At 40.8% G+C, this 26,584-nt stretch overlaps 1 protein-coding gene across 1 annotated transcript; it reads right to left on the bottom strand.

Annotated features, from left to right (window-relative positions):
- Window positions 1-11,209: 11,209 nt before the first annotated feature.
- On the bottom strand, window positions 11,210-20,785 carry LOC140506442 (uncharacterized). Its single transcript, XM_072613621.1, has 3 exons — window positions 20,474-20,785; window positions 18,541-18,590; window positions 11,210-17,185 (listed from the first exon to the last, which is right to left on the bottom strand). The coding sequence occupies exons 2-3, from the start codon at window positions 18,569-18,571 to the stop codon at window positions 11,235-11,237; spliced, it is 5,982 nt and encodes a 1,993-aa protein (XP_072469722.1). The 5' UTR covers window positions 18,572-18,590; window positions 20,474-20,785; the 3' UTR covers window positions 11,210-11,234.
- Window positions 20,786-26,584: the final 5,799 nt, after the last annotated feature.

Raw genomic sequence — 26,584 nt, forward strand, 5'->3', positions numbered from 1 at the left:
CCCTTTGGCCTCAGGACAGAGGACCTGAAGTGGCCCTGACATCATAAAACACCACTTGTCCTTTGTACTCCTCCTACAGGCAGAGCTGCTGTGCTGCTCATATTTAGGGGACCAGTCAGTGTAGGTAGGTCAGGGGCCCTCAGGGATAGATGAAAATATCCCATGGAACTGTGAGGACATACTAGATACAAGCAATACTCTGCCTTGGTTCTATATCAAACACTCAATTTCCCATTGTTTCTCATCAGTTAGCTGTCCCCCTCTTTTTTCATATAGTCCCTTTCAATAATCAGTAGTCAATAAGCATGTATTAAGTGCCTAATATATACTAGGCACTATGCTAAGTGCTGGAGATATGAAAAAAGTCAAGAGTTGGCTATTTCCTGAAGCACTGAGACATGTGAGATAGAAGAAAAAATGGTTCATTTATGCATAGATATATGGCCCCCCTTTTTAGTAAGGCATTGAATCTACACTTCCAATTTTTCATGTCCCTTTCTATCACCTATCCATTTATTTATTTATTCAACAATATTTATCTGGGAGCCAGATGGCACAATGGATAGTGTGAGGCCTAGAGTCAAGAGGACCTGAGTTCAAATCCAACCTTAGACACTTACTAGCTGTATGGTTCTGGGCAAGTCATGTAATCCTGCTTGCCTCAGTTTAATCATCTGTAAAATGAGCTGGAGAAAAAAATGGCAAACCACTCCAGCATCTTTGCTAAGTAAACCCCAAATGGGGTCACAGAGAGTCAGACCCAACCAAACAATAATAATTTATCTAGTTCCAACTAAACACCAGGCATCATGCTAGGTTTTGGGGAGACAGAGACAAAAATGAAACAGTCTGCCTTCAAGGATCTTATTACATTCTATTGGAGGAATTTATAGGAACTCATATCATTAAATGCACAACATGTAGGAAGTTTACTTACAAAGTTATTGCACCATCAATTGTGGTTGTGGAAATTGACTCAAGTTGGACTTTGAAGGAAGATAAGGATTCCAAAGGATGGAGGCACCCTCCATTTCTGCCAATTGAACCCCTGAACACAATACTATGCTATCCTCTTGTCCCTGACAGCTTCACTAGAAAACTGCCAATTTGACACTACCTGAAATCAATCCACCCCAAGCTTTCCAGAAGAACATTGCAAGGTGAACAATCCTTTCAGAGGACCCTCACTGAGCTCAATTGTCTGTACTTTTGTGACTCTTTTGGAGCTAGAGTCACAAGTGAAGTAATAGTTGTATTAACACTCACAGTAAGCAATCTCAGCTGGACCTGGAATCATCAGTGGTGATTCCAGAGGAGCTCCCACCATGTAGTTTATGTTTTTCTCTGCTCTGTGGACCTGAATGGCCTGGTTTCCCACAATGGAGCTTTGACTGATAATTCATCTATCATGGTTTGTTTGCCCACATCCTGTCTGGAAACTGGTAATTTCTGAAGTTAATTTAAGCCTAGATTTCCAATTGGTTATTATGCTACTCAAAATAAACAATCAACAAGGATTCATTATGTGCCAGGGTCTTGTTGCTGTTGTGTTAGTCCTTTGTTACTGAAGAAGACCATGCCATCAGAGAAATGATAACATGACTTGCACTTGACTTCGTTTTGAGTAAGGAAGGGCTGTGTAGGGTCACCAGCCTCACTGCTCCTTCAGAGCCATCTGAATCCAGTGACCAGATATTCATCAGGATGACTGAACATGACCCAGGATGAACTGGGAGACCTTGGCCCCATTAGGCCAAGGTCTATTCAGGAACTCACTTATGGTGAGGTAAAACCCATTCAGCAAATAGGCCTTTTTAAGAAGTAGCCAGGGGATGGCCCCTTTAATGAGGCACAGAAGGAAAAATGACATCAGGCTGGGAGGGAAACAGCAACAGTTACAACTGATAATCATTCTTGAGCCAGGAGGGTCCAGAAGAGAACCCATTGGAGGACATTGGTGATGCCAGGCTCTATATACCAGGCAATGAATTGAAACTGAAACAATAAACTTTTCATCAGGACACAGATATTGCAGTAATGAAAATAATTTTAGCCAGATTCTGGGGTAAGTCATCTTCCCCTTCCCACTAGAGTTATTTGGGTTTCTTCCAAGTCCAATCTCTCAACTCTAATGGTAGAACAGACGGTTTGAGTCTCTCTCTGTAGTTGGAGGTATAATTGGAAGGTCCCTGGGGATGAAGATTTCAATAAACTGTTGACCTTATATGTAGGAGTATCAGTATCTCCTGCTCCTCCTTATGAATACATCAACAAAAAATGAGTTAAGAAATAGGAGGACAGGAGAAAAAAGTACAGTTATCCCTTTCACATCATGGAGTCTAGGGGTGTAACACCTCTGAGATCTGGAAAATCCACTTCAAATGTGTTGACTCTCCTTTCATACCAGAGAAGAAGTCTGAAGTATTATAGTATTGAGAAATAAAATAAGACAGCAACAACCACAGTGTGTGAGGAGTTTTTCTGGTAGCCTTAGCCCTTCACAGCAATGCAAGGACCTAAAAAATTCCCAATGGACTCTTGAGGCAAAATGCCTTCCACATCCAGAGAAAGAGCTATGGAACTGGATCATAGAATGCAGCAGACCATTTTCTCTTGTATTATGTCTTCTTTTGTTTTGTTTTATGGTTTCTCCCATTCATTTTAATTCTTCTATGCAACATGACTAAAGTGAAAATGTATTTAATAAGAATGTATGTGGAGGAGGGAGGAGAAAAGGAGGGAAGAGGAGGAAAAATTTAAGATATATGGAAGTGATTGTAGAAAACTAAAAATAAATAAAATAATTAAAAAAAGAAAAAATATATTGGTATTATACAATATTATACATATATTTTATGCATTTCTGAATTTCTAAACTTTTTCTGTGTCATCTGCTGGCCTTTATGTGTTGCCTGGGGCTTCCTCAAAACTCTTCCAAAATTCCCATTTAATTTCTTTTGCCTCTTTTTGGTTTTTGCACCTCCACCATCTCAACAACCAGTGCATGGCACATAACGAGTATATTTTGATTGCTTGGTTGATTGATTGATGGGGAAAAGCTTAAGAAAATTTACAAGGTCTCTCTCTCTCTCTCTCTCTCTCTCTCTCTCTCTCTCTCACACACACACACACACACACACACACACCTTGCAAACTTCGAAGTGCTACCTAAATGTTAACTATTATTATTTAATACACAGGGAAATGAGCCTTGTTTGACTGCCTTTCAGAGCACACTTTAAGAAACTGCACTTTATAAATATCACCTCATTTGATCCTCGCAACAACCCTGAGAGGTAGGTGCTCTAATTATCCCCATTTTACAGATGGGAAAACTGAGACAATTGGAGATTTGTAAGATCCAGAATTGCCCTGACTGGGGAACCCTGTACTTCCCCCATAACTGCAAGGTGTTCTTTTTTAATACCAAAGGAAGAGGCCAAGTATCTCCAGATCGAATATAAATAGTAGTTTAGTGAATCACTATGAATACTTGCAAAACTGGGCAATCTTAGGTCTGAGGTGGTGGCCAGATAGTTCAGTGGATCCCCACTAAGATATTAATCATCCTTGGTCTGGGGCAGCAGCCAGACCAATCAGTGTGTCCCCACTAAGAATCCCACAAATTCCAGTGATAACTATAGAAAACAGACAAAGGGAGGAAGAGCTATTGATTGTGACATTTCTGATTGGTGGATATTTTTGGTTTTCTGCTTGATTTTATGAGTAATGAGCTTGGGATTTAAGTCAATGTTATGCCCAAACCTAAGTCTGTGTATCGATCGGGTATCACTCATATATAGGTTCTGCTACTCTTATTATGGCTTTCGTAGGTCATAATATTTTAAATTATTACTTGGGGTCTAAAATAAAATTTGGTACCTGAGTTATGATTCTAAACAGATTGCCATGTTCAGGCTTCCACCTTTCATAGCCATAAGTTTTTTATGGTTTTTCACTTATTACTGTATTTTATGGCTTTTCTCCTATTGGGACACCAGAGGTTAAATGACTTGCCCAGGGCCACACTTCTGATGAGTATCTGAGGCTGCTCCCTCTGCTCCTGTGGCCTGTCAGAAGGAATTTCCTTACTTTGGAGTTCCCTATCACAATGAAATCATAAGTCTAGCCCCTTTCCCTGATATTTTGAAGTACCATTTGCTTTTCTGAAGTGATTTCATATCTTTCAATGCCTTAATTCCTGTGAATTAGTCCTGTGATGCACTGAAGACATGATGTTATGTACTTTATAGTCTGGATAACTTCAGGACAGCTGAGCCCAACAAAGCAGGAGAACTGAAATTCAAGTTTTATGACCTCTAAACACTTCTTGCCTCTATTACAGAAGTTCTCAAAATAAAGCCTGGGGACCCCTGGAGCTCCCCCAGATCATTTCAGAGAGCCTAAAAGGTCAAAATTACCTTCACAATAATACTAAGACATTTTAATTTTGGATAAATATTGATAGATATAGCCCTCCAAAACATAAAGTTCTTGGGAAGTCCTCAATTTTTAAAAGTTTAAAGAGGTCCCAAGACCAAGAAGGTTGAGAATTGCTACCCTATTAGATAAATGTCTTGCTTTCAAGGATTTCATGTTTGATTCAGGGCAAAGGAGGATTCCTGTCAGATACAGACCAAGGTTTAGTCGCATATCTAGACCTCTAAGGAGAAACACAATGGGAATATGATCTCTGCTGAGCTGTAGACGAGCATATAATCAGATTTGAAGGCAGATAGCAATTGGGTTCCATGATTACAGATGAACAGAGAGCTGTGTAGATTCCTTTCAGAGCAACTAGTCAAAAGAAAACCAAGCTCCCATATTGCTTTTTTCCTTTCCCTGTCCTTCACTGGTAAAAAAAAAAAAAAAAAAAAGATAGCATCGGATTCTGTTATTCAATCATTTCAGCCATGTCCAACTCTTCATGACCCCATTTGGAGTTTTCTTGGCAAAGATACTGGAGTGGTTTGCCATTTCTTTCTCCAGTTCATTTTACAGATGAGGAAACTGAGGTCAACAGGCTTTAAGTGACTTGCCCAGGGTCACACAGCTAGTAAGTGTCTGAGACCAGATTTTGAACTCAGGAAGATGAGCCATCTTCACTTCAGGCCCAGCACTCTACCCACTGCACCACCTGGATGCCCTTAGGATCAGACTGCTACTGCTCTAACATATACATCAGAAATTCAAGGAGTTTACTTGGGGAAAGATCACTAATTTCCAATGCCAAGGACAGAGGAAGAGAAAGGTAGAAAAGGGAGGAAAAGAAGCATCAGGAGCCTTAACCTCAGGTAAAAGTACTATCTTCAGATGTGAGTAAAATATTTTGATTTTGTATAGGTTTTAAAATATATTCCTGACTTGAGGGAAACAGAATACCTCTTGTTCATCAGTAGAAGATCCTATCCTTTTGGAATATTTCCTTGTGGGTTAAAACAAGGAGTGAATTCATGCTCCTTAAATCCTCTAATTTTGGGAGGAGAGTTTGTAAGTGCAACCAAAAGTATGTCCTAGGATTTACCACAAGCAGGAGTGAATACCTAAGCAACTAGGTGGCACAGTGGACTGAGTGCTGGGCCTGGAGTCAGGAAGATTCATCTTCCTGACTTCAAATCTGGCCTCAGACACTTACTAGCTGTATGACCCTGGGCAAGTCACTTAGCTCTGTTAGCCTCAATTTCTTCATCTATAAAATGAGCTGGAAAAAAAAATGGCAAACCCGTCCAGCATCTTTTCCAAGAAAGTCCCAAATGAGGTCACAAAGAATGGGACACAATTGAAAAATGACTGAACAATAAAAAAAGGAATGAATAAATAAATATTCATCTGCCACTATATAGGAAGAGTAGGTTCTTCAGATCCAAAGGGAACAGAGCTTAGAAATGCTTATGACTCAGTTCAGTGCATGAGAGTAGACTAGCTGGAAAGAATGGGGAGGCTTTTCTTGAAAGCGGAGTCAGTAATGTTGGTGACTGAGATAGTTTTCAGCATCTGGAAGCTTTTTGTAATAATTAAGTGATTCAAGGTTAATGGAAAGCAGACTAGTACTGAACTGAGATTATACTAGTTTATACTAATATAATATACTAGTATTGTATACTATAGTAGATTATACTCTGATATACTCTAGGGCAGTTAGAAGGAGTATACGTAGAGAGAAGGCATGGGTATGAGGTTAAATGTGATGGGATGATTAAAAAAAATAAAATTAAGGGGTGAGAAATAGGAGTGCATTGGGAGAAGGGGAAAGGAGTGGTAGAATGGGGTAAATTATCTCACATAAAAGAGGCAGAGAAGAGCTTTTACAGTGGAAGGCAGGATGGGGGGGCTGAGGGAGGGGAGAATGAACCTTAATCTCATCATAATTGACTCAAAGAGGGAGTAACATACACATTCAGTTGAGTATAGAAATCTATCTTACCCTACAGGAAAGCAGAGGGGAAGTGGATAAGAGAAGGGGACTGTGGTAGAAGGGAAGTTGGATTGGAGTAGGTAAAAGACAGACACAAAATGCTTTTGAGGATGGATAGGGTGAAAGGAGAGAGAGAAGAGGGTAAATAGGGAGGGAAGTGAGATGGAAATATACAGTAATCATAACTGTGAAAAAGATTTTACATCAAGTTTCTTTGATAAAGACTTCATGTCTCAAATACATAGAGAAATGAGTCAAATTTATAAATATAAGAGCCATTCCTCCACCGATAGTCTAAGCATATGAACAGGCAGTTTTCAGACAAAGTAATCAAAGTTATTTATAATCATGAAAAAATGCTCTAAATCATGATTGTTAAAAACGCAAATTAAAGAACTCTGAATTATCATCCCATACCTAGCACATTGTCTAATATGACAGAAAAGGGAAATGACAAATGGTGGAGTGGATGTGGTAAAATTGAGACACTTGTGCACTGTTGGCGATGTATAATGATTCAACAATTCTGTAAAGTAATTTGGAACTATGCCCAAAGGGCTATAAAACCAAGAACACCCTTTGACCAAGTAATACCACTCCTAGGTATATATTCCAAAGAGATTAAAAAACAAAAAGAAAATTACTTATATGGACAAAAATATATATAGCAGCTCTTTTAATGGTGACAGAGAATTGGAAATTGAGGGGATGTCCATCAATTGGGAATGACTGAACAAGTTGTAAATGATTGTGATGGAATATTGGTATTCTATCAGAATGAAGAGCAGGATGCTCTTAGAAAAACCTGAAAAGACTTAAATGAATTTATATAAAGTGGAATGAGCAGAACCAGGAGAACATTATGCACAATAGCAGCAATGTTGTATGATGATCATCTGTGAATGACTTAGCTATTCTCAGCAATTACAATGGTCCATGAAGGACTTCTAATGAAAAATGCCTACCATCTCCAGAGAAAGAACTGATGGAATATGAATGTAGATTGAAGTATACTTTTTTTCACTTTCTTTATCTTTCTTGGTTGAGTTCTTCATTTTGTTTTGTTTTGATCTGTGTTTTTTTTCTTCACAACATGACTTGTGGAAATAGAAAAAAAATCATAGAATTATAGATTGGAACATAGCTTAGAAGTCATGGAGTCTGACCCCTCATTTTGCAGGTGAAGAGTAGAAAGGCCTAGAGTAGTTACACGACTTGCCCAGGGTCACATTGCTAAAAAGCTTCGGAAGCAGCATTTGAATGCAGGTCTCCTTGCCTTAAAGTATATCATTCTATGATTCTACAGCCAAAACGCTACTGTCCACCTGGTAAAAGCTCATCTAGACTCCTAACAAACAGCAAACAATTTCTTGTAAAGAGGTAGATCAGGGTATTCTGGGACAAAGATACTTCCTGATGTTATGTGATATTCTATGTTGGTCCTTCTTAAGGTTTTTTCCTAGGGTTTTGCCAGCCTCTGGTTCTACCACGTCAATAACGGAGATGGTATTTTTTGTATTTTAGGCATTATTATAATTGGGAAGAGTTAAGTCAGCAATAAGCATTTATTAGTTCCTAGCATGTTCCCCTTTGTACCCACTGGGGATACAAAGAAAAGCAGAACAATAGCCCCTGCTCCTAGGGAGCTCATCGTTTAATGGGGGAGACAACATGAAAACAGCAAAGTACCAACAAGATACAGACAGGATAAATTAGAGATAATCTTAGAAAGCAGACACCAAAGCTTTCTTGCAGAAGGTGGAATTTCGGCTGAGACTTGAAGGAAGCCAGCAGGTACAGATGAAAAGGAGGAAGATCCAGGCATGGGGGACAGCTAGTAAAAATATCTAGAGGGTCAGCCCATAGAATGCTTTGTTTGAAGACCAGCAAGAGGGCCAGTGTCACTGATCACAGAGTACTCATGTGGTATAATACATAAGAATACTGAAAGAGTAGGAAAAGACCAGGTCAGGAAGGGCTTTAAATGCCAAAAGGGGGAGAAAGGGAGAACTATTTGATCCTGGAAATAATAGGAAGTCACTTGAAGTTAGTGGGAGTGACTTGGTCAGTCCTACACTTTAAGAAACTGAGGCAGCTGAATCTCCCAAGAATGTACTGGAATGGGGAGAGAAGCTTGTTCAGACCTTCTATCTACAGGTGATTTCAGAAGTCTGAAAAAGAGTTGTGGACCCAGCAGAAGATATTACCACAAATATCAGATGAGTTTTTCATATGTAAGACTTTTGGTACCAAGATTGACAGAGAGTAAATACTACCATTTGGGAAATTAGATAGAATGATGTTTCATCTGTAAGTGGCCATGCAGCATATATTTCCTTTTTCTTCTTTCTTTCTTATTTTTTTTTGGAGGGGGGAGGCAATCAAGGTTAAGTGACTTGTCCAGGGCCACATAGCTAGTAAGTATCTGAGCCAGATCTGAACTCAAGTCCTACTGACTCCAGGGCTGGTACTGTAGCCACTGTGCTACCTAGCTGCCCTGCATATCTTTTTTATGTTCCACAGATCCTTGCTCTCCATGAAGTCCTATTCTGGTGCCAACTTCACAAGATAGAAGTATGTGGGTGGTTTTGAAAACTTTGCCCAATCTTGCTGCTCTTACCAAGCTGGAAAGGGCTTTAGTTATGAACCCAGAAAAGTGTGCCATGCCATATAAAAGACTCAAATATGGTTGGATAAACATCATTAACAGATGATGGAATTTTTTCAATTCAATAAAAGGTAAAAATTAGCAATAGCTCTTACGGTTCAACAATTTCCTGCTATATGTCTGTTGGAGAAGTGTTTTAGTTGAGATCATTAGAGATCTTTTGAAATTTTAAAATGATAAAGTATGGAACTATGAGTATGATTTCCTCAAAGGAAAGGGTTATAGATGAGGAGATGGATGGGTCAGAATAAATAGGTTTGTTGACAATAAGGTATAATTACTGTTAGTGAAAACTGTGATCTTTTGGGTTGCTGCCTTTTAGGTTGGATTTCTTCTAGGGGAACGATTCTAACTGTAAAGGAAGAGATCCAGAGAAAAGAGTTCAGGTCAAAGAGGAATTCCATGTGGATGGGGTCTTCCAGATGCTCCTTTTTGTGGATGACATTGTACAGATCTTATCAGGGTATAGAACATTGCAAAGCCCCTTGGAAGAGATCTATAGTCACTCAAAGGAGATTGACTTATCCATCCATTCAAGAAAGACCAAGTGGATGAAGAATATCTGTTGATCAGATTTCACCATGCATGTGAATGGATTCTCTATAGAGTTTATCCATCAGTATCTCTATATGGAGCAGATAGTGCAGATGGACAATGAATTGTCCCCAGAGTTTGACAGGAGGAAAAGCATGGGCTGGATTGCCTTTAGAAACTGCAAAACTCATTGGCTGACTCCAATCTTCCCATGAAGTATTACTATAGAGCAATGATATATAGACCACCACTTCCTCCAAAGAACTAAAAATTTTTATCACACAGCAGAGCAACGAAGAAGCACATGGTGGGCATGAGTAGGCTACAACCTATTACCCAAGAGGAACTGTGATAAACAGGAGTAAAGGACATAATTAAGCAGTTACATGGTAGGAAGAGACGTTGGGCTGGTCACAGGGCTATGGTGAGAGATGGGAGGGTAGGCATACACTGTTTATTTCTCAATGTTGGAAAAAATAGAGGAAAAGCTCCAGAATATTGGGTGGAATCCTTGTAGGGAACTTTTGGAAGTACAGGGATAAAGGAGGGATGGACAGGTATAAATGGGTTATATTCTGTATCAAGGACAGGAATTCCTGAATTGCTGAGATCATAGGTCCATTTGAGTATTTGTATGGATAATACCATATCCAAAGATCTGGTATTTCATCAAGGTTTATGGGGAGGAGGCAGGAGTATCCTGGAGCCCCTTCAAATCAGCTTGCGAGCAGATTGTTAAACTTTCATTTTGAACATTTACCCCTCAGAAATTGGCAAATGCTACAAATTAGAACTTTATTAATTATTTTTGTTGATTTCTAGACTTTAAAAAGTGATGAGAAAATTCTAATCATGCAAACTAAGCTTAAAAATATATCATGCATCCTTTTTTTTTTTTTTTTTTTTACAGTTGGTTGTTGGATATTTTCCAGCACATCTCTGATAATGGGGAGCCAGCTCATGAAACCAGGTTTCTGCTTTGAGATACATTCATTTTGCGTATAGTTGGTTTGACCTAGGAGTGGGGAACCTGTGACCTTGAGGCCACAGATGGCCCTCTAGGTCCTCAAGTGTGGCCCTTTGACTGAATCCAAACTTCACAAAATTTTGATTGTCAAAGGGCTGCACTTGAGGACCTAGAGGGCCACCTGTGGCCTTTAGTCACAGGTTCCTCACCCCTGCAGAGGCTAGCAGTAGTGTGAGAGGTAGGGAAGAACATGAAATTTTTCTTCCTCACCCCCACACCCCCTCACTTAATAGTATTTTATTTTTTCCAATTACAAGTAAAGATAGTTTTCAGTATTTACTTTTATAAAAGTTTGAGTTCCATATTTTTTTCTCCCTCCCTCCCTCCCTCCACTCCCCTCTCCCCAAGACAGCAAGCAATCTGATGTAGGCTATCTATGAACAATCATATTAAACATATTTCCAAAGTAGGAAAACAGAAAGTTTTCTCATTGACTACCTAAAATAGTCCTCAATTGGCTCCCTCCTGAATTAAAAAGATAGCCTTATCCTCAACTTATCCAAGTACATTAAAAAAAAGATACAAAACAAAATACAAACTTTAAACATACACAGAGAGTCAATACTTTTCAAAGAGGAAAAGTTAGTCATTTAATTTACTTTTTGCTTCATCTGAAATCTCTCTAGCAGAGACCTGAAAAATATTGGATGTGCCCTTGGATGACCTTCTCTGTTGTGGTATTCCCTCATAAGCTTTGTGCTTGTAAGCGGCTGCTGGCTTCTAAATGTGGACCTTTGCCCTGGCTGGTGATACTTGTCGATTAAAAAGCTGAGCCCCTTTATCCTTTCGGGAATAGGGGATGGTATACAGGTTCGATGTTTCAGGAGCATAGATGCCCTCATAGATCCTAAGTGTGAAGATGGTGAAGGTTCTGCTGCATGGTATGAGGGCATTTGTGAAAGGTAATGCATTTGTGGAAGAGTAAATGTAAAGTGTTTGGTCTGGGGTGTTTGAAGGACAAATTTCACACCTATATCCTCTCCCTTAGGACTGGGCAGAGGGGTCGGTATGACCAGTAACTGTGCCTCACAAGAGGACTTCATTCTCTGAACGTGGGGACAATCATCTGGGATCCAGGAGGCACAGATCAAACAGACTGGATAACTAGAGGAGATCTGTTGATCACTTCTTAGAGTAGAAGAGGCCTTCATCCTCCTTAGGAGAATCTGTTTTGAGATATCATTTTTTATTCTTTCTTGAGGAATGGAATTAATGATGGTGTGGATAATTTCAGTAGGAATAGTTGTTCTGTTAACAGTGTATGGTTCGATATACTTGAAACACCATGGATCCTGCTTACTTTGCCTAGGCTTGGGGTTGGTAATAGATTTGGACATGGCCTTGTGATAGAAAGTCATTGGCAGTTTTGGCAAGTGATGATTGCTTGAGGGAGCTGTGGCATATGTTTGAAGGTCTTGAAAAATCTCTGGCTTGTGGTTAGGGTTGACTGGAGGTATGACGGCCTGGTGATCAGAGCCAGATTGATTTGAGTTCCAGGAAACTGAGCTCAGTGGAGATGGTGACCCATTAACCTGACCCATGTGATTTGTAGCCTGATGGGCTATTCTTGGTGGCATTGTTTCCCTGGACTTTGGTTCAGTTTGAAATGAGACATGAGCATTGGAACTTTGCATGGGCTCCATGTGCTGGTCAGGGACGAATTTACTTGCATCCTGGAGACAGGGGCCATGTAGAGTTTTGTCCTGGGAGTCTAAGCTTAGTAAAGGTATTGCCCCATTACCTTGGCCTTTGAGAGTTGTGTGCTGGTGTTGGTTTATTCTTGGTAACACTGTTTCCCAACACTCTTTTTCTGTTCCAAGTAAGACATGGGCAGTGGGCCCTTGTTTATCTCCTGCCTGCTGGTCAAGACTGAGCATATTTGTGTCTTGGTAATTGGAGTCAGGCAAAGTTATGTTCTGGAAGTCTAAGCTTACTGGAAATACTGCCTTATTATTCTGAGCTTTGATAGTTGTGGTGTGGTTGTCCATTCTAGGTAGAAATGTTTCCCAGGGCTCTGGGTCAGTTTGAAATGAGAAATTGGCAATAGCGTTTTGTGTATCCTCTGCCTGCTTAGAGGGGCTAGGTGAAACTATGGCCTGGAGTCTGGGTCCAGTAAGAGCTTCATCCTGGTCTAAAGCCACAAGAGGTATTGCCTCATGATCCAAGTCTATCTGTGCTTTGGCCTGAGGATCTTTTCCATTTGTCATTGTTTCCCTGGGGTCTTGTTCTGTTTGAGTTGAGGCATGGACATTAGATGGTGGTGTATCCTCAGACTCATGGCATGGGCTGGATAAACATGTGATGTGATAGAGACCAGGTTGTATCTTATCCTCCTCTAAGCCCAGCAGAGGTGCTGCCTCAGGATCCTGCTGTGATGGAGTTGCAGCCTGTAGTCTTTTTCCTATTGGTGGTGTTTCCAAGGGCTCTTGTACCATTTGAGGACAGACATGAACATCAGAATCTGGAATATCCTCAACTGGGTGCTCAGAGTTGGTTTGAGGTATGGCCTGGTGGTCAAAGGGTAGTAGAGTTTGATCCTGTAGATCTGAGGCCAATGGAGGTATTGCCTGGCTTGTGAGAGTTATGGCCTTGGGTTCTGTTCCTTGTAGTATTGACTCACAATGGCCTTGTTCTGATTGAGGTAAGACCATTACTTTAGGATGCTGCATATCCTCAACTTGGCAGTAAGGACTGGGTGGACATATGTCCCAGTGGTCAAGGACAGCTTTTGTTTTTTCTTGGTTATCTATGCCTGAGAAAGGAGGCGAGAAAGGAGGCGAGTCCAAGAAATCCTCAACTATCAGATTCATATAATTCAGGTCTTTTTCCTGGGATATTGTTTCACAGGGGTTAAGATCTTCCTGAGGTGTGACATGGGCATTGTGGTCTATGATTATCTTATCCTGTTGGTTAAAGTTATGTCGAGATATGGCCCAGTAGTCAAGGTCTGTAGGACTTACGTCCTTGCGGTCTAAACTCGCTGGAGGTGTTGCTTCATAATCCTGGACTATCAAGTCTGTGGTCTGGTGGTCTATTCTTGGTGGTATTGTTTTGAAAGGCTCTTTCTCTGTTTGAATTAAGATTTTAGCCACATGGTTTGGTGTATCCTTGGCCTGGTGGTGAGGTGGTGGTGATGTGGAGAGTTGCTGATTAATCTCCAATAGTATTTTGTTCTGTGGTCCAAAAACAAGTGGAGGTATAGTCCCATGATCCTGGTCATTTAATATTGTGGTCTGGTTATTTGTTAATGCAGGCGTTGTTTCTTGGGGTTCTTGTTTTATTTGCAATGAGGCCTGGAAAATCTGGCCTTGAGTATCCCCAGATAGTTGGTAAGGGTGTGGTAGAGGTTTGATGCAGTTTTCAGGCTCAAGTAAAGTTTTGTCCTGTGGGCCTAAGTTCAGTAGAGGAGTTGTTTCATAATTTTGATCTATAGGAGTTGAAGCCTGTTGGTGGTCAGGGCCAGGAATGGATTTGTCCTGGGGGTCTAAATGCATAGGAAGGATAGCCCCATGATCCTGGTCTGTAAGGGTCATGGCCTGGTGGTCTGGTTTTGGTGGTATTATTTCCCAAGACTCTTGTCCTGTTTGAATGAAGACTTTGGCAGCATGACTTTGTAGATCCTTGACCTGTTGGTCAAGCTGAAACAGGGTTTTGTTCTGTGGTCCTAAGGTGAATGAAAGTGCAGTCTCATGATCCTGGCCTCTTAGAGTTGTGGTCTGAGGGTCAGGGGCAGATAAAGTTTCATACTGGGGGTCTAAGTTCCATGGAGGTATTGTCCCATGACTCTGATGTACTAACACTGAGGTTTGGTGGTGTGTTTTCTTTGCCATTTCTCCAAAAGAGTCCTGCTTTTCTTGAATTGTGAACTGGACATTTGGATCTGGTATACTTTCAGTTTGGTGGTCAAAGCCAGGTAGAAATGTGGCCTGATGGTCAAGGCTAGGTGAAAATGTGTCCCTGGTATCTAAGACCAGTAAAGGTGTTGTTTCCCCATGATCTTGGCCTATTACAGTTCTGGCCTGCTGGCCTCTTCTTGGTGGCTCTTGATTTGTTTGAACTGAGATTTCAAGAGTGTGGTCTTGAATAGCTTGGTTTAGGTGATGAGGGCTTGTTGGAAGCGTGGGTCGTAATGAATCAGGTTCAGGCAAAGTTTTGTTCTGTGGGCCTAAGGTTAGCGGAGGTGTTATCCCATGGTCTTGGTCTGATGGAGTTATAACCAAGTCACCAGAGGCAGGTAAAGATTTATCCTGGGGATCCAAATTGAAAGGAGGAGTTGCCTCAGGATCCTGGTCTATTAATAACTCAGTTTGATGGTATGTTCCCAGTGCTATTTCTTCCCAGGGTAGTATTTTTTTTTGAAGCATGAGTTGAGTACCTAATACTGAAAAATTCTCAGCCTGATGGTCAAGACTAGGGGGAGATGTAGTCTGATGGTCAAGATTAGGTTGAAATGTGACTTTAGAGTCTAAGTCTAGGAAAGATGCTGTGCCACAATCCTGGCCTATTAGAGCTGTATCGTGCTGATCTGTTTTTGACATTATTTCCCAGGGTTCATGTTCTTTTTGAACTGAAACACAGGCAAGATGGCCTTGCATCTCTTTGGCCAAGTGGTGAGGATTTATTAGAGATGTGGCCTGTTGGTCAGGTTCAGGTTGTAGTTTTTTCTGTGGGTCTAAGGCCATTGGAGGTATTGCCCCAGAATCCTGGCCAATCAATGTTGTAGTATCTTCAGAGTCAGGCATAGTTTTATCCTGGGGGTCTAAATCCAATGGCCCATGATCCTGACCTGTGAAAAATATGGCCCGCTCTAGGTCTATTTCTTGTTCCATTTCCCCCAAGTGGTCTTGCCCTGTTTGAAGTGTGACAGGAGGATTAGTATCTACTAAATTTCCAGTCACCTGGTGGTCTGGGCTCTGTGTGGGTGTAGGATGGTGGTTGAAACCAGAGCATATCATCTCGGAATTTAAGTCCATTGGAGGTATTGTCCCATGATCTGAGCTGATGAATGCGGTGGCCTGATGATCTATTCTTGATGACATCATTTGCCAACTCTCTTGTTCTGTCTGAACTGAGGTGTGGGTGATGGGGCCTTGGTCTGTTTGAACTGAGACATGGGCAAAGAGGCATTGTGTAACTTCAGCCTGGTGAGGAGGGCTTGGTGTAAGTTTGAGCCAAGGATCAGATGAAGAAGCTTGTGGAACTGAAGGTGGACATGTTGTCTCAAGATGTTTACTTGCTGGAATTTTAGCATGGTGTTCTGTTTCTTCATTCATTTGTTCCTGTTGGTCTTTTTCTACTTGAAGTGTGAAATGAATATTTGGGTCTGGCAAATCTTTAGCCTCAGAGACAGATGTTGGTATGGTCCAGTGTTCTGGGCTGTCCTGATTAAGTAGAGGTGTTGCTTCATGATCTTGGCCTGCTACACTTGTGGCCTGGTCATCTGTCCTTGGGGCTGTTCCTTCTTCCCAGGATTCTACCTCCATTGGAAGTATTATCTGAGCAGTGGAGTCTTGTATACCCTCAGCCTGATGGCCAGGATTGGGTACAGTTGCAACCCTAGTCTTCTGATCATGATGTACTAAGGATGAAGTCAGGGATCTGGACTCAGGGTTAGTGCATCCAACCAATGATACCGTATTCCTGGGGTAGAGGTCAGAATGTGATTTTTTCAGCACTTTGGCCAGGTCTGGTGATTTTAAACCTTTGCCCCTGGACCAGTCTTTAAGAGAGTAGGAAGAAGTTGAAGCTGTAGGTCTGTCTCCCTTCTTGGTAAATCCTAACAACATAGTTGCAGCCCTAACCTGGTTTCTTCTGTGTCTCAGGGAAGTTTTATTCTGTTGTGTAGTGGTCAATGGCCCAGGTGTTACTTCTGTCTGAGATTCTAGGCAGGGTCTACATATAGGTCCTAACCTGGTCTTCTCACCTTCACATAAGGGAACTTCAGCCTTGTGGGAAGGAGTTGTTGGAGATAGAGCCTTTTGGTCCAGGTGTGTGACAGCCTCAGTCCAATTTTTGTAGTCTGGGAAAATTTTAGGAAGGTGGTCAGGGCTTGATTGATCCAAAAACTGGTAGCCAGTGTCTAGTACACAATTAGGCTGGTTTTGGTGACCTGGTAGAGGCATCAGATATTGTTCATCAACTGTTAACCTCAGAGTTGTTTTCGTGGCCCTAAAGTTAGACCTAGGAAAAGGCATGACTGTGGCTAAGGCATGGTATCTATGGCGGGGGAATGATTTAGCCAGACCTCGGTGATGAAGACAGGGTAGTAGCACAGCCATTGTCTTGTGATCGATATGGGACACATGGGAAGATATGGTCAGACGTTTGAGCACCTGTGTTGAGGACGCTCTCTCAGCATCCTTGAAGAAGGTATGGACTGATGATGTTTCAATGACTCTAGTTTGGTAGCTGAGATGGGGCACCTGCTCAGTCTTGAGCTTACAGCTGTGTTCCCACAGAGGGGAAATCCGATGTGGGGGACAAGGTAATAGCACTGATGGTGTTTTGTTTTGGAGACCTTTCCGAGGGAAATGGACTAGTTCTGTTGGTAGAGAAGATAATGGGTATAAGTTTAATAGAACACTCTGCACATCTACTATGTTGTACGGGAAAAGCAAGTAAGCAGCTGCCAAATTGATATTTCTAAAGCACCAATTTGACCAAAATAATTCCCCTGCTTGAGAAGCTCCAATAACTTCTGTACTGTCCTAAGACAGCACACAAATGCTTTCCTCTTTGTCATTTTCTCATAACCTGGCAGATGTCCTATTACTCCGCCCCACCCTCTACCTTCATCATACTCTACTTTCCAGCCAAGTTGATCAGTTCGTTGTTCCTGGTGCACGCGATCCAGGTCCCCTGTGCCTCTTGGGATTCTGTGCCCCCTGGAGGAATGCTTTCCCTTTGGATCTCCAGCTCTTAAGTCCCTAACTCCATTCAAGGCTTAGCTCATTTGCTACTTTCTGCATAGACCAGATCTCCTGTTTATTTCTCTCGTGTCTACGCTGGCTCCCTTCCCTAGCCCCTACCAATCTCTTGGGAATTCCATTGTTTTTGCTTTACGTATAGTTTACGTTTCCTTAGCTGCATATTATGTTGTTGTTTCCTCCTAACAGAAGATGTGGATTGTCTTTGCGTGACCCAACACAGTGCTAGGACAGTTAGTTAGGCTTTCTAAAGAAGTACTTAGTAAATTAAAATGAAATGACATATATATGTATACATATATATTATATATGTGTGCATCTTTATCTATAAAGCCATCTTAATATTTGAAATTTTTTGTCATCTTGTTTCCTTTTTCAAAGCACTCTCTGTGTCTTTCTTTCCTTTGAACCACATAGGAAAGAAAGCTCATGGGACAATGTGTGCATCATTATTCCCATATGACAGATGAGGAAAGGAAAGGTATTTACTTTATACTTTATACTGTATATATTATATGTTTTATTATGTTATATAACATGACTATATTTTATTATATTATATTCTGCCTTTCCCCTTTTGCCCCATACATTTTCTGCCCCCTCTCTCCCCAGAGGCAGTTTTTATTATCAGTTTTATAAGAAGTTACTCTCACTTACTCAAGGTTTTTATGAACAGTAAATAATAGGCAGCCAGTACTCAGACCTGGGAAATAGAAATTCAGAGCGTTTAAAGTGACTGGTCTAAGGCCATATGGCTAATATGACAGAATAAGGCTGGAACATTATGTTCAGGTATTTTTTTTTAAAGGTCAGTGGTCTTTCCACTACACTGAATTTTATTTTGAGTATTTCAACAGGATCAGGGTCAGACAGATGAATAAGCATACACATACACACACATCCAAAAAGAGTAGTGATGGAGAGATGTGATGGGGACAGAGTTGGGATGACTAAAAACCAAAGCTCTCACCTCTGGGAAAAATCCTAGATCTTCTCTCCATTCTTCTTCCAAAAGGTCTCCTTGAGAAAATAATATGTTAATGAAAAGTGTAAAGAGCTAGGATTCCGATGAACTTTTCAAAAGATCATTTAAGTTAAAAGTCTGGTTGGAGTGATGCCTCACTTCACTTTTGTCTCTAGCCCCACCCTTGTCTGCCTGGGATCATTGCGGTTCCTATTTTGGGATAGAGTTGTTCTAGCCTTATATTACCACTAATAGCAATAGAATGGATGAAATTGACTAAGCAGCTCTTTGTCTCCGTCTCTTTGTCTCTCTGTCTCTATCTCTCTGTCTCTATCTCTTTGTATCTATCTCTCTCTGTCTTCTCTCTATCTCTCTGTCTCTCTTTTCCAGGCCTTCCAAACCTCCTCTAAGTCACACCCCTTTCCATTCCATCCCATTTCTATTCAACCAAGGTTGGCCCCCTTCCAGTAATAGTTCCTTCTAAGGAAAAGATCCAAAAAACTCACTTGCGTGAGTAGACAAACTCACTGAGAAGAGAAGAGCTATCCCCTTTACAGGGGGCATTTTTAACAAGCTAAAAGGAAAAAGCTTCATGGCAGAGATTTCTTAAACCCCTGTGATGGTGGCATTTTCTTAGTTCAGTATCTCTTCCTAGCCTCAGAGAAATCAAGGTTCCTCAGAGTCGAGGAAATCACAAATTTGTCCATGGGCTAGCTCAGCCTCACACCCTAAGACCTGTTGCAATCCTCCATATCACCAAAGGAGTTTTCTTGTATGTATTCATATTCTTATTTCACGCAGTGATGAATACATTTTATTTTGAAGTTGTGGAGAATTTTGGAATTCCCTCCTCAAGAAATCAGAAACTATTTTGATTATTTCACCAGTAAAGCTAAGATGGGCAGGACTGGGTTTACTAGGCTTCTTCAAAACCCTTCTTTTTTTCTCTTAACCATCCTAGTGACCCCACACTCTATTCATCTCTATAGGTCATTTGTGCTCTCCCTCAACATTTTCACCAATAGAATCTGCAAGGAGAACAGGAAACAGAGTGTTTCCTAATACCAATGACTCGAAAATAGTAAAGTGGCTTTTAATTAATTAAATTAATAGTAAAGTTTCTTTAATTTGTAGTCTTAAAAACAAATATGCAGAAAAAGGTAACTGAGAAAATAAAAATAAGCTATTCAGGAAAAAAAAAACAAATCAAAAAAATTATTCTTCCTGAGAAGGTTGAATCCCAAGAGGCAGAGAAAACTAGGTGTTCTTGGATCCTTATAGGACGACTGCTTTGGGGACCTGAGGTCCTGACATCACAAAACAGTATCTGTCATCCATATGGATATTTTCAGGTCAGGGTGATTTAAGATTCCTTTCCATTGGAAGACTCTTCCAGGGACGCAAAACACAAAAAAAATCTTCCGACTCCGTGAAAAATAAAAATGGAATTTCATGTTTGTCCTTGGTTGCTCCATCATTCCATTCACTAAAAGTCAGTATTTCTTTCAATTAGAACAAAAAGTAGGAGTGGTCCTGTCCCTTTTGTTATCACAACTACTATAGTAAACTATGTGGACAGGCAGCGAGTGTTTTTTCCATTATTTTGTCTGATGTTGCATGAACTTAGAGCCTTGCACAAAAGTGACTATATTTTATATGAATAATTAACCAAAATAGCTGCATTTCTTTTTTAATTTGGAAATAGCATTTATCCTTGGTTCAGGAGGATATAAGTCAGACCTCGAAGGTCTGATTCAAAACAAAAATTTCTCTCTGGGTTTGAACAGAGAGTTTAGTGAAGGAAATCTACCACCCAGCCTAAATAGTTCCAATATAAGGTTGCCATCATAGTAACTAGCATTTATATAGCACTTTACAAGGGGTGCAAAGTACTTTACTGTATATACTCAGAGGGAGTTCCATAGGACCAAGATCTTACCGTAAGAACTGCCAGGGTGAGGAAGGGATTTCACGATGTTCTAATACTCAGCAATTCTTGCCAGCCCAATTCTCGCTTGTGATTCTTCTTGGTTACCACCTTACCCACAGTAAAAAAAAAAAAAAGAAAAAAAAAAGGCGGGGGGACAGGATCCACAACAAATATAAAGTAACTAAAAGCAAAATCTAGTTTTTTCATAAAGATAAGCACTCTTTCCCAAGAGGATTGTGACATGGGATTCAGAGAAAACTAGAGGTGTGCTTCCTCAGACACCCAAAGCAAGACTGAACTTCAGTGGATTTATCCCAGACAGAGGATCTGAGGGGGCCCTGACATCATAAAGCATCAGTTTCTCCCTTGTCCTCCTTCACTCAAGCTGCCCCACCCCATTTCCAGGGGACCAGTTGTTGCTCCAGGCAGGGGTACTCAGAGACCTCTATGATGGTGGCCTGTGGAGCCATGTTGGTACACCGAGAGTAAGCAGCCCACCTTTAAACTGTATCAAACACCTAAGTTTTCTTGGTTCTCATCAGTTACATGCTTGTCCCTCCCCAAAATCGACAGGACAGAAGCATGAAAGCCAATGACAAGTTCCCTGAAAGTGTCAGAAGGACAAAACAAACTCTTGTTAAGGCACTACAAGGCATCCTTGTGCCAAATGGTTTAATCACCAGTTCTTAGCATTCAATGGACAGTTACATGAAAATGATATCACCCATTGTGGTGAACAAATCTCCAGATTTGGTGGAGTGACTATGTTCCGGGGGAAAAAAGACATTCCTTGAGATTCTGTGATATATATATATATATTTCAGGTTGCTGCTTCCCTGGATGAATTTCTCCTAAGAGGGGCATTTTTGGTTTTTTTATTTTTTAATGTTTATTTTTTTTTAGTTTTCAACATTCATTTCCACAAACTTTTGAGTTCCAAATTTTTTCCCCATCTTTCCCCTCCCCCACCCCATAACACCTTGTATTCTGATTACCCCTTCTCTCAATATGCCTTCCCTTCTATCATACCCCACTCTTCCCTTATCCCCTTCTTTTCTCTTTTCTTGTAGGGCAAGATAGATTTCTATACCCCATTACCTTTATTTTTTATTTACCAGTTGTATGCAAAAACAATTCTCAACATTTATTCCTAATACTTTGAATTCCCACTTCTCTCCCTTCTTCTCTCCACACCCATCCCCACTGAGAAGGCAAGCAATTCAGTATAGGCTATATATGTGTAGTTTTGCAAAAAACTTCCATAATAGTCATGTTATGTAAGATTAACTATATTTTTCTCCATCCTATCCTGTCTCCCATTTATTCTATTCTCTCTTTTGACCTTGACCCTCCCCAAAAGTGTTTACTTCTGATTATTCCCTTCTCCCATTTGCCCTTCTTTCTATCACCCCCCTCACCGCACTTGTCTCCTTCTCCCCTACCCTTCTGTAGTGCAAGATATACTTTCATACTAAAGTGAGTGAGCATATCATTCCCTGCTTAAGCCAAATGCGAAGACAGTAAGCTTTCCTTTTTCCCTCTCACCTCCTCCCTTTTCTTCTCCACTGAAAAACCTTTTCTTGTCTCCTTTATGAGTGATAATTTGCCCCATTCAATTCCTCCCTTTCTCCTCCCAATATATTCCTCTCTCACCCTTCAATTTTATTTTATTTTATTTTTTAGGTATCATTCTTTCTTATTCAACTTACCTCTGTCTATATATATATATATATACACACACACACACACACACATATATATGTGTGTGTATGTGTGTGTGTGTGTGTGTGTGTGTGTGTTTATAATCCCTCCAACTACCCAAAAGCTGAGAAAAGTCTCAAGAGTTACAAATATTATCTTTCCATGTAGGAATATAAACAGTTCAACTTTAGAAAGTCCTTTATGATTTCTCTTTCTTGTTTATCTTTTCATACTTCTCTTGATTCTTGTGTTTGAAAGTCAGATATTCTTTTTCTTTTTTTTAACTTACTTTTTTAAAAAATAAATTTATTTATTTAACTTTTAACATTCATTTTCACAAAATTTTGGGTTCCAAATTTTTCCCCATTTGTCCCCTCCCCCCACCCTAAACAACGAGCATTCTGATTGCCCCTATCACCAATCTGCCCTCTCTTCTATCATCCCTCCCTTCCCTTGTCCCCATCTTCTCTTTTGTCCTGGAGGGCCAAATGACTTTCTTTACCCCATTACCTGTATTTCTTATTTCCTAGTAGCAAGAACAGTACTCGACAGTTGTTCCTAAAACTTTTGAGTTCCAACTTCTCTTCATCCTTACCTCCCCACCCATTCCCTTTGGGAAGGCAAGCAATTCAATATAGGCCATATCTGTGTAATTTTGCAAATGACTTCCATGATAGTCGTGTTGTGTAAGACTAACTATATTTCCCTCCATCCTATCTTGCCCCCCATTGCTTCTATTCTTCCTTTTGATCCTGTCCCTCCCCAAGAGTGTTGACTTCAAATTGCTCCCTCCTCCCATTGCCCTCCCTTCCATCATCCCCTCACCCTGCTTATCCCCTTCTCCCCCACTTTCCTGTATTGTAAGATAGGTTTTCATACCAAAATGAGTGTGCATTTTATTCCTTCCTTTAGTCGAATGTGATGAGAGTAATCTTCATGTTTTCCTCTCACCTCCCCTCTTTTTCCCTCCACTAAAAATTCTTTTGCTTGCCTCTTTTATGAGAGATAATTTGCCCCTTTCCATTTCTCCCTTTCTCCTCCCAATATATTTCTCTCTCACTGCTTAATTTCATTTTTTTAAGATATGATCCCATCCTCTTCAATTCACTCTGTGCTCTCTGTCTCTGTGTGTGTGTGCCTGTGCATGCATGTGCATGCATGCGTGTGTGTGTGTGTGTGTGTGTGTGTGTGTGTGTGTGTGTGTAATCCTACCCAGATACTGAAAAATTTCAAGAGTTACAAATATTGTCTTTACATGTAGGAATATAAACTGTTCAACTTTAGTAAAGTCCCTTATGACTTCTCTTTGCTGTTTACCTTTTCATGTTTCTCTTCATTCTTGTGTTTGAAAGTCAAATTTTCTTTTCAGCTTTGGTCTTTTCATCAAGAATGCTTGAAAGTCCTCAATTTCATTGAAAGACCATTTTTTCCCCTGAAGTATTATACTCAGTTTTGCTAGGTAGGTGCTTCTTGGTTTTAGTCCTAGTTCCTTTGAGTTCTGGAATATCATATTCCACTCTCTTCAATCCCTTAATGTAGAAGCTGCTAGATCTTGTGTTGTCCTGATTGTATTTCCACAGTACTTGAATTGTTTCTTTTTTTATTATTATTAAATTTATTTATTTAACTTTTAACATTCATTTTCACAAAATTTGGGGTTACAAATTTTCTCCCCTTTTATCCCCTCCCCCCCCAAACACCAAGCATTCTAATTGCCCCTATGACCCATCTGCTCTCTCTTCTATCATCCCTCTCTGCCCTTGTCTCCATCTTTTCTTTTGTCCTGTAGGGCCAGATAGCTTTCTATACCCCTTTACCTGTATTTCTTATTTCCCAGTGGCAAGAACATTACTCAACAGTTGATCCTAACACTTTGAGTTCCAACTTCTTTACCTCCCTCCCTCTCCACCCCTTCCTTTTGGAAGGCAAGCAATTCAATATAGGCCAAATCTGTGTGGTTTTGCAAATGACTTCCATAATAGTTGTGTTGTATAAGACTAACTATATTTCCCTCCATCCTATCCTGTCCCCCATTACTTCTATTCTCTTTTGATCCTGTCCCTCCCCAAGAGTGTTGACTTCAAATTGCTCCCTCCTCCCATTGCCCTCCCTTCCATCATCCCCTCACCCTGCTTATCCCCTTATCCCCCACTTTCCTGTATTGTAAGATAGGTTTTCATACCAAAATGAGTGTGCATTTTATTCTTTCCTTTAGTGGAATGTGATGAGAGTAGACTTCATGTTTTTCTCTCGCCTCCCCTCTTTATCCCTCCACTAATGAGTCTTTTGCTTGCCTCTTTTATGAGAGATAATTTGCCCCATTCCATTTCTCCCTTTCTCCTCCCAATATATTTCTCTCTCACCCCTTAATTTCATTTTTTTTAAGATATGATCCCATCCTCTTCAATTCACTCTGTGCCCCCTGTCTCTATGTGTGTGTGCATGTGTGCATGTGTATGTGTGCAATCCCATCCAGTACCCAGATACTGAAAAGTTTCAAGAGTTACAAATATTGTCTTTCCATGTAGGAATGTAAACAGTTCAACTTTAGTAAGTCCCTTATGACTTCTCTTTGCTGTTCACCTTTTCATGCTTCTCTTCATTCTTGTGTTTGAAAGTCAAATTTTCTTTTCAGCTCTGGTCTTTTCATCAAGAATGCTTGAAAATCCTCTATTTCATTGAAAGACCATTTTTTCCCCTGAAGTATTATACTCAGTTTTGCTGGGTAGGTGATTCTTGGTTTTAGTCCTAGTTCCTTTGACTTCTGGAATATCCTATTCCATGCCCTTCGATCCCTTAATGTAGAGGCTGCTAGATCTTGTGTTATCCTGATTGTATTTCCACAATACTTGAATTGTTTCTTTCTAGTTACTTGCAATATTTTCTCCTTGACCTGGGAACTCTGGAATTTGGCCACAATGTTCCTAGGAGTTTCTCTTTTTGGATCTCTTTCATGCGGTGTTCTGTGGATTCCTTGAATATTTATTTTGCCCTCTGGTTCTAGAATCTCAGGGGAGTTTTCCTTGATAATTTCATGAAAGATAATGTCTAGGCTCTTTTTTTGATCATGGCTTTCAGGTAGTCCCATAATTTTTAAATTGTCTCTCCTGGATCTATTTTCCAGGTCAGTTGTTTTTCCAATGAGATATTTCACATTATCTTCCATTTTTCCATTCTTTTGGTTTTGTTTTGTGATTTCTTGCTTTCTCATAAAGTCATTAGCCTCCATCTGTTCCATTCTAATTTTGAAAGAACTATTTTCTTCAGTGAGCTTTTGAATCTCCTTTTCCATCTGGCTAATTCTGCTTTTGAAAGCATTCTTCTCCTCATTGGCTTTTTGAACCTCTTTTGCCAATTGAGTTAGCCTATTTTTTAAGGTGTTATTTTCTTCAGCATTTTTTTGGGTCTCCTTTAGCAGGGTGCTGACCTGCTGTTCATGCTTTGACTTCATGTCTCTCATTTCTCTTCCCAGCTTTTCCTCCACCTCTCTAACTTGATTTTCAAAATTCTTTTTGAGCTCTTCCATGGCCTGAGCCCATTGCGTGGACTGGGATATAGAAGCCTTTACTTCTGTGTCTTTGCCTGATGGTAAGCATTGTTCTTCCTCATCAGAAAGGTAGGGAGGAAATGCCTGTTCACCAAGAAAGTAACCTTCTATAGTCTTATTTCTTTTCCCTTTCCTGGGCATTTTCCCAGCCAGTGACTTGACCTCTGAATATTCTCCTCCCACCCACCTCACCTCCTGATCCTCCCAGCCAGCATTTGGGGTCTGAGATTCAAATGCTGCTTTCTGCCTTAGGGCTTTTGGTGGGGGCAGGGCTGCTATTCAGTGTGAGATTAAGTTCAGGTGCTCAGGTCGGGGCAAGGCTGCCTCTCAGGCTCAGTTCCCTCAGGGGGTTTATGAACAGACCTTCAACAATGGATCCAGGCTCCTGCCTGCTTGGGGAACCCTGGTCTGCTGCTGCCTCTCACCTTCTGCCTCCCGAGGAGGCCTGAGTTATGGGGGCACCCCACTCCCCTCTCTACCCACCAAAGAGACTCTCTCACCAACCCCCGTCACCTGTGGGTGGAGGGACTTGCGCGGCCGCTGGAGATCCCATCCCTGAAGCCTGCTCGGATCTGTTCCTCTCAGTGCCGCGGCCATGGCAGGTCTGGGCTGGGCTCCGCGTCTGCAGTGCAACGGACCTTTTGCGAGAGGTTTGCAGGTCCCTCTGGAACAGAAATCTCCTTGGCTCCACTGTTCTGTGGCCTCACTGCTCCAGAATTCGCCGTGAGTTACTTTATACAGATGTTGTATGGGTTGTGGGTTCAGAGCTATGTGTATTTGCGTCTTTCTACTCCGCCATCTTGGCTCCGCCCCCGAATTGTTTCTTTCTAGCTGCTTGCAATATTTTCTCCTTGACCAGGGAACTCTGGAAT

The sequence above is a fragment of the Notamacropus eugenii genome, chromosome 5 (assembly GCF_028372415.1).
Source record: "Notamacropus eugenii isolate mMacEug1 chromosome 5, mMacEug1.pri_v2, whole genome shotgun sequence".
In the NCBI taxonomy this organism is placed as follows: domain Eukaryota; kingdom Metazoa; phylum Chordata; class Mammalia; order Diprotodontia; family Macropodidae; genus Notamacropus; species Notamacropus eugenii.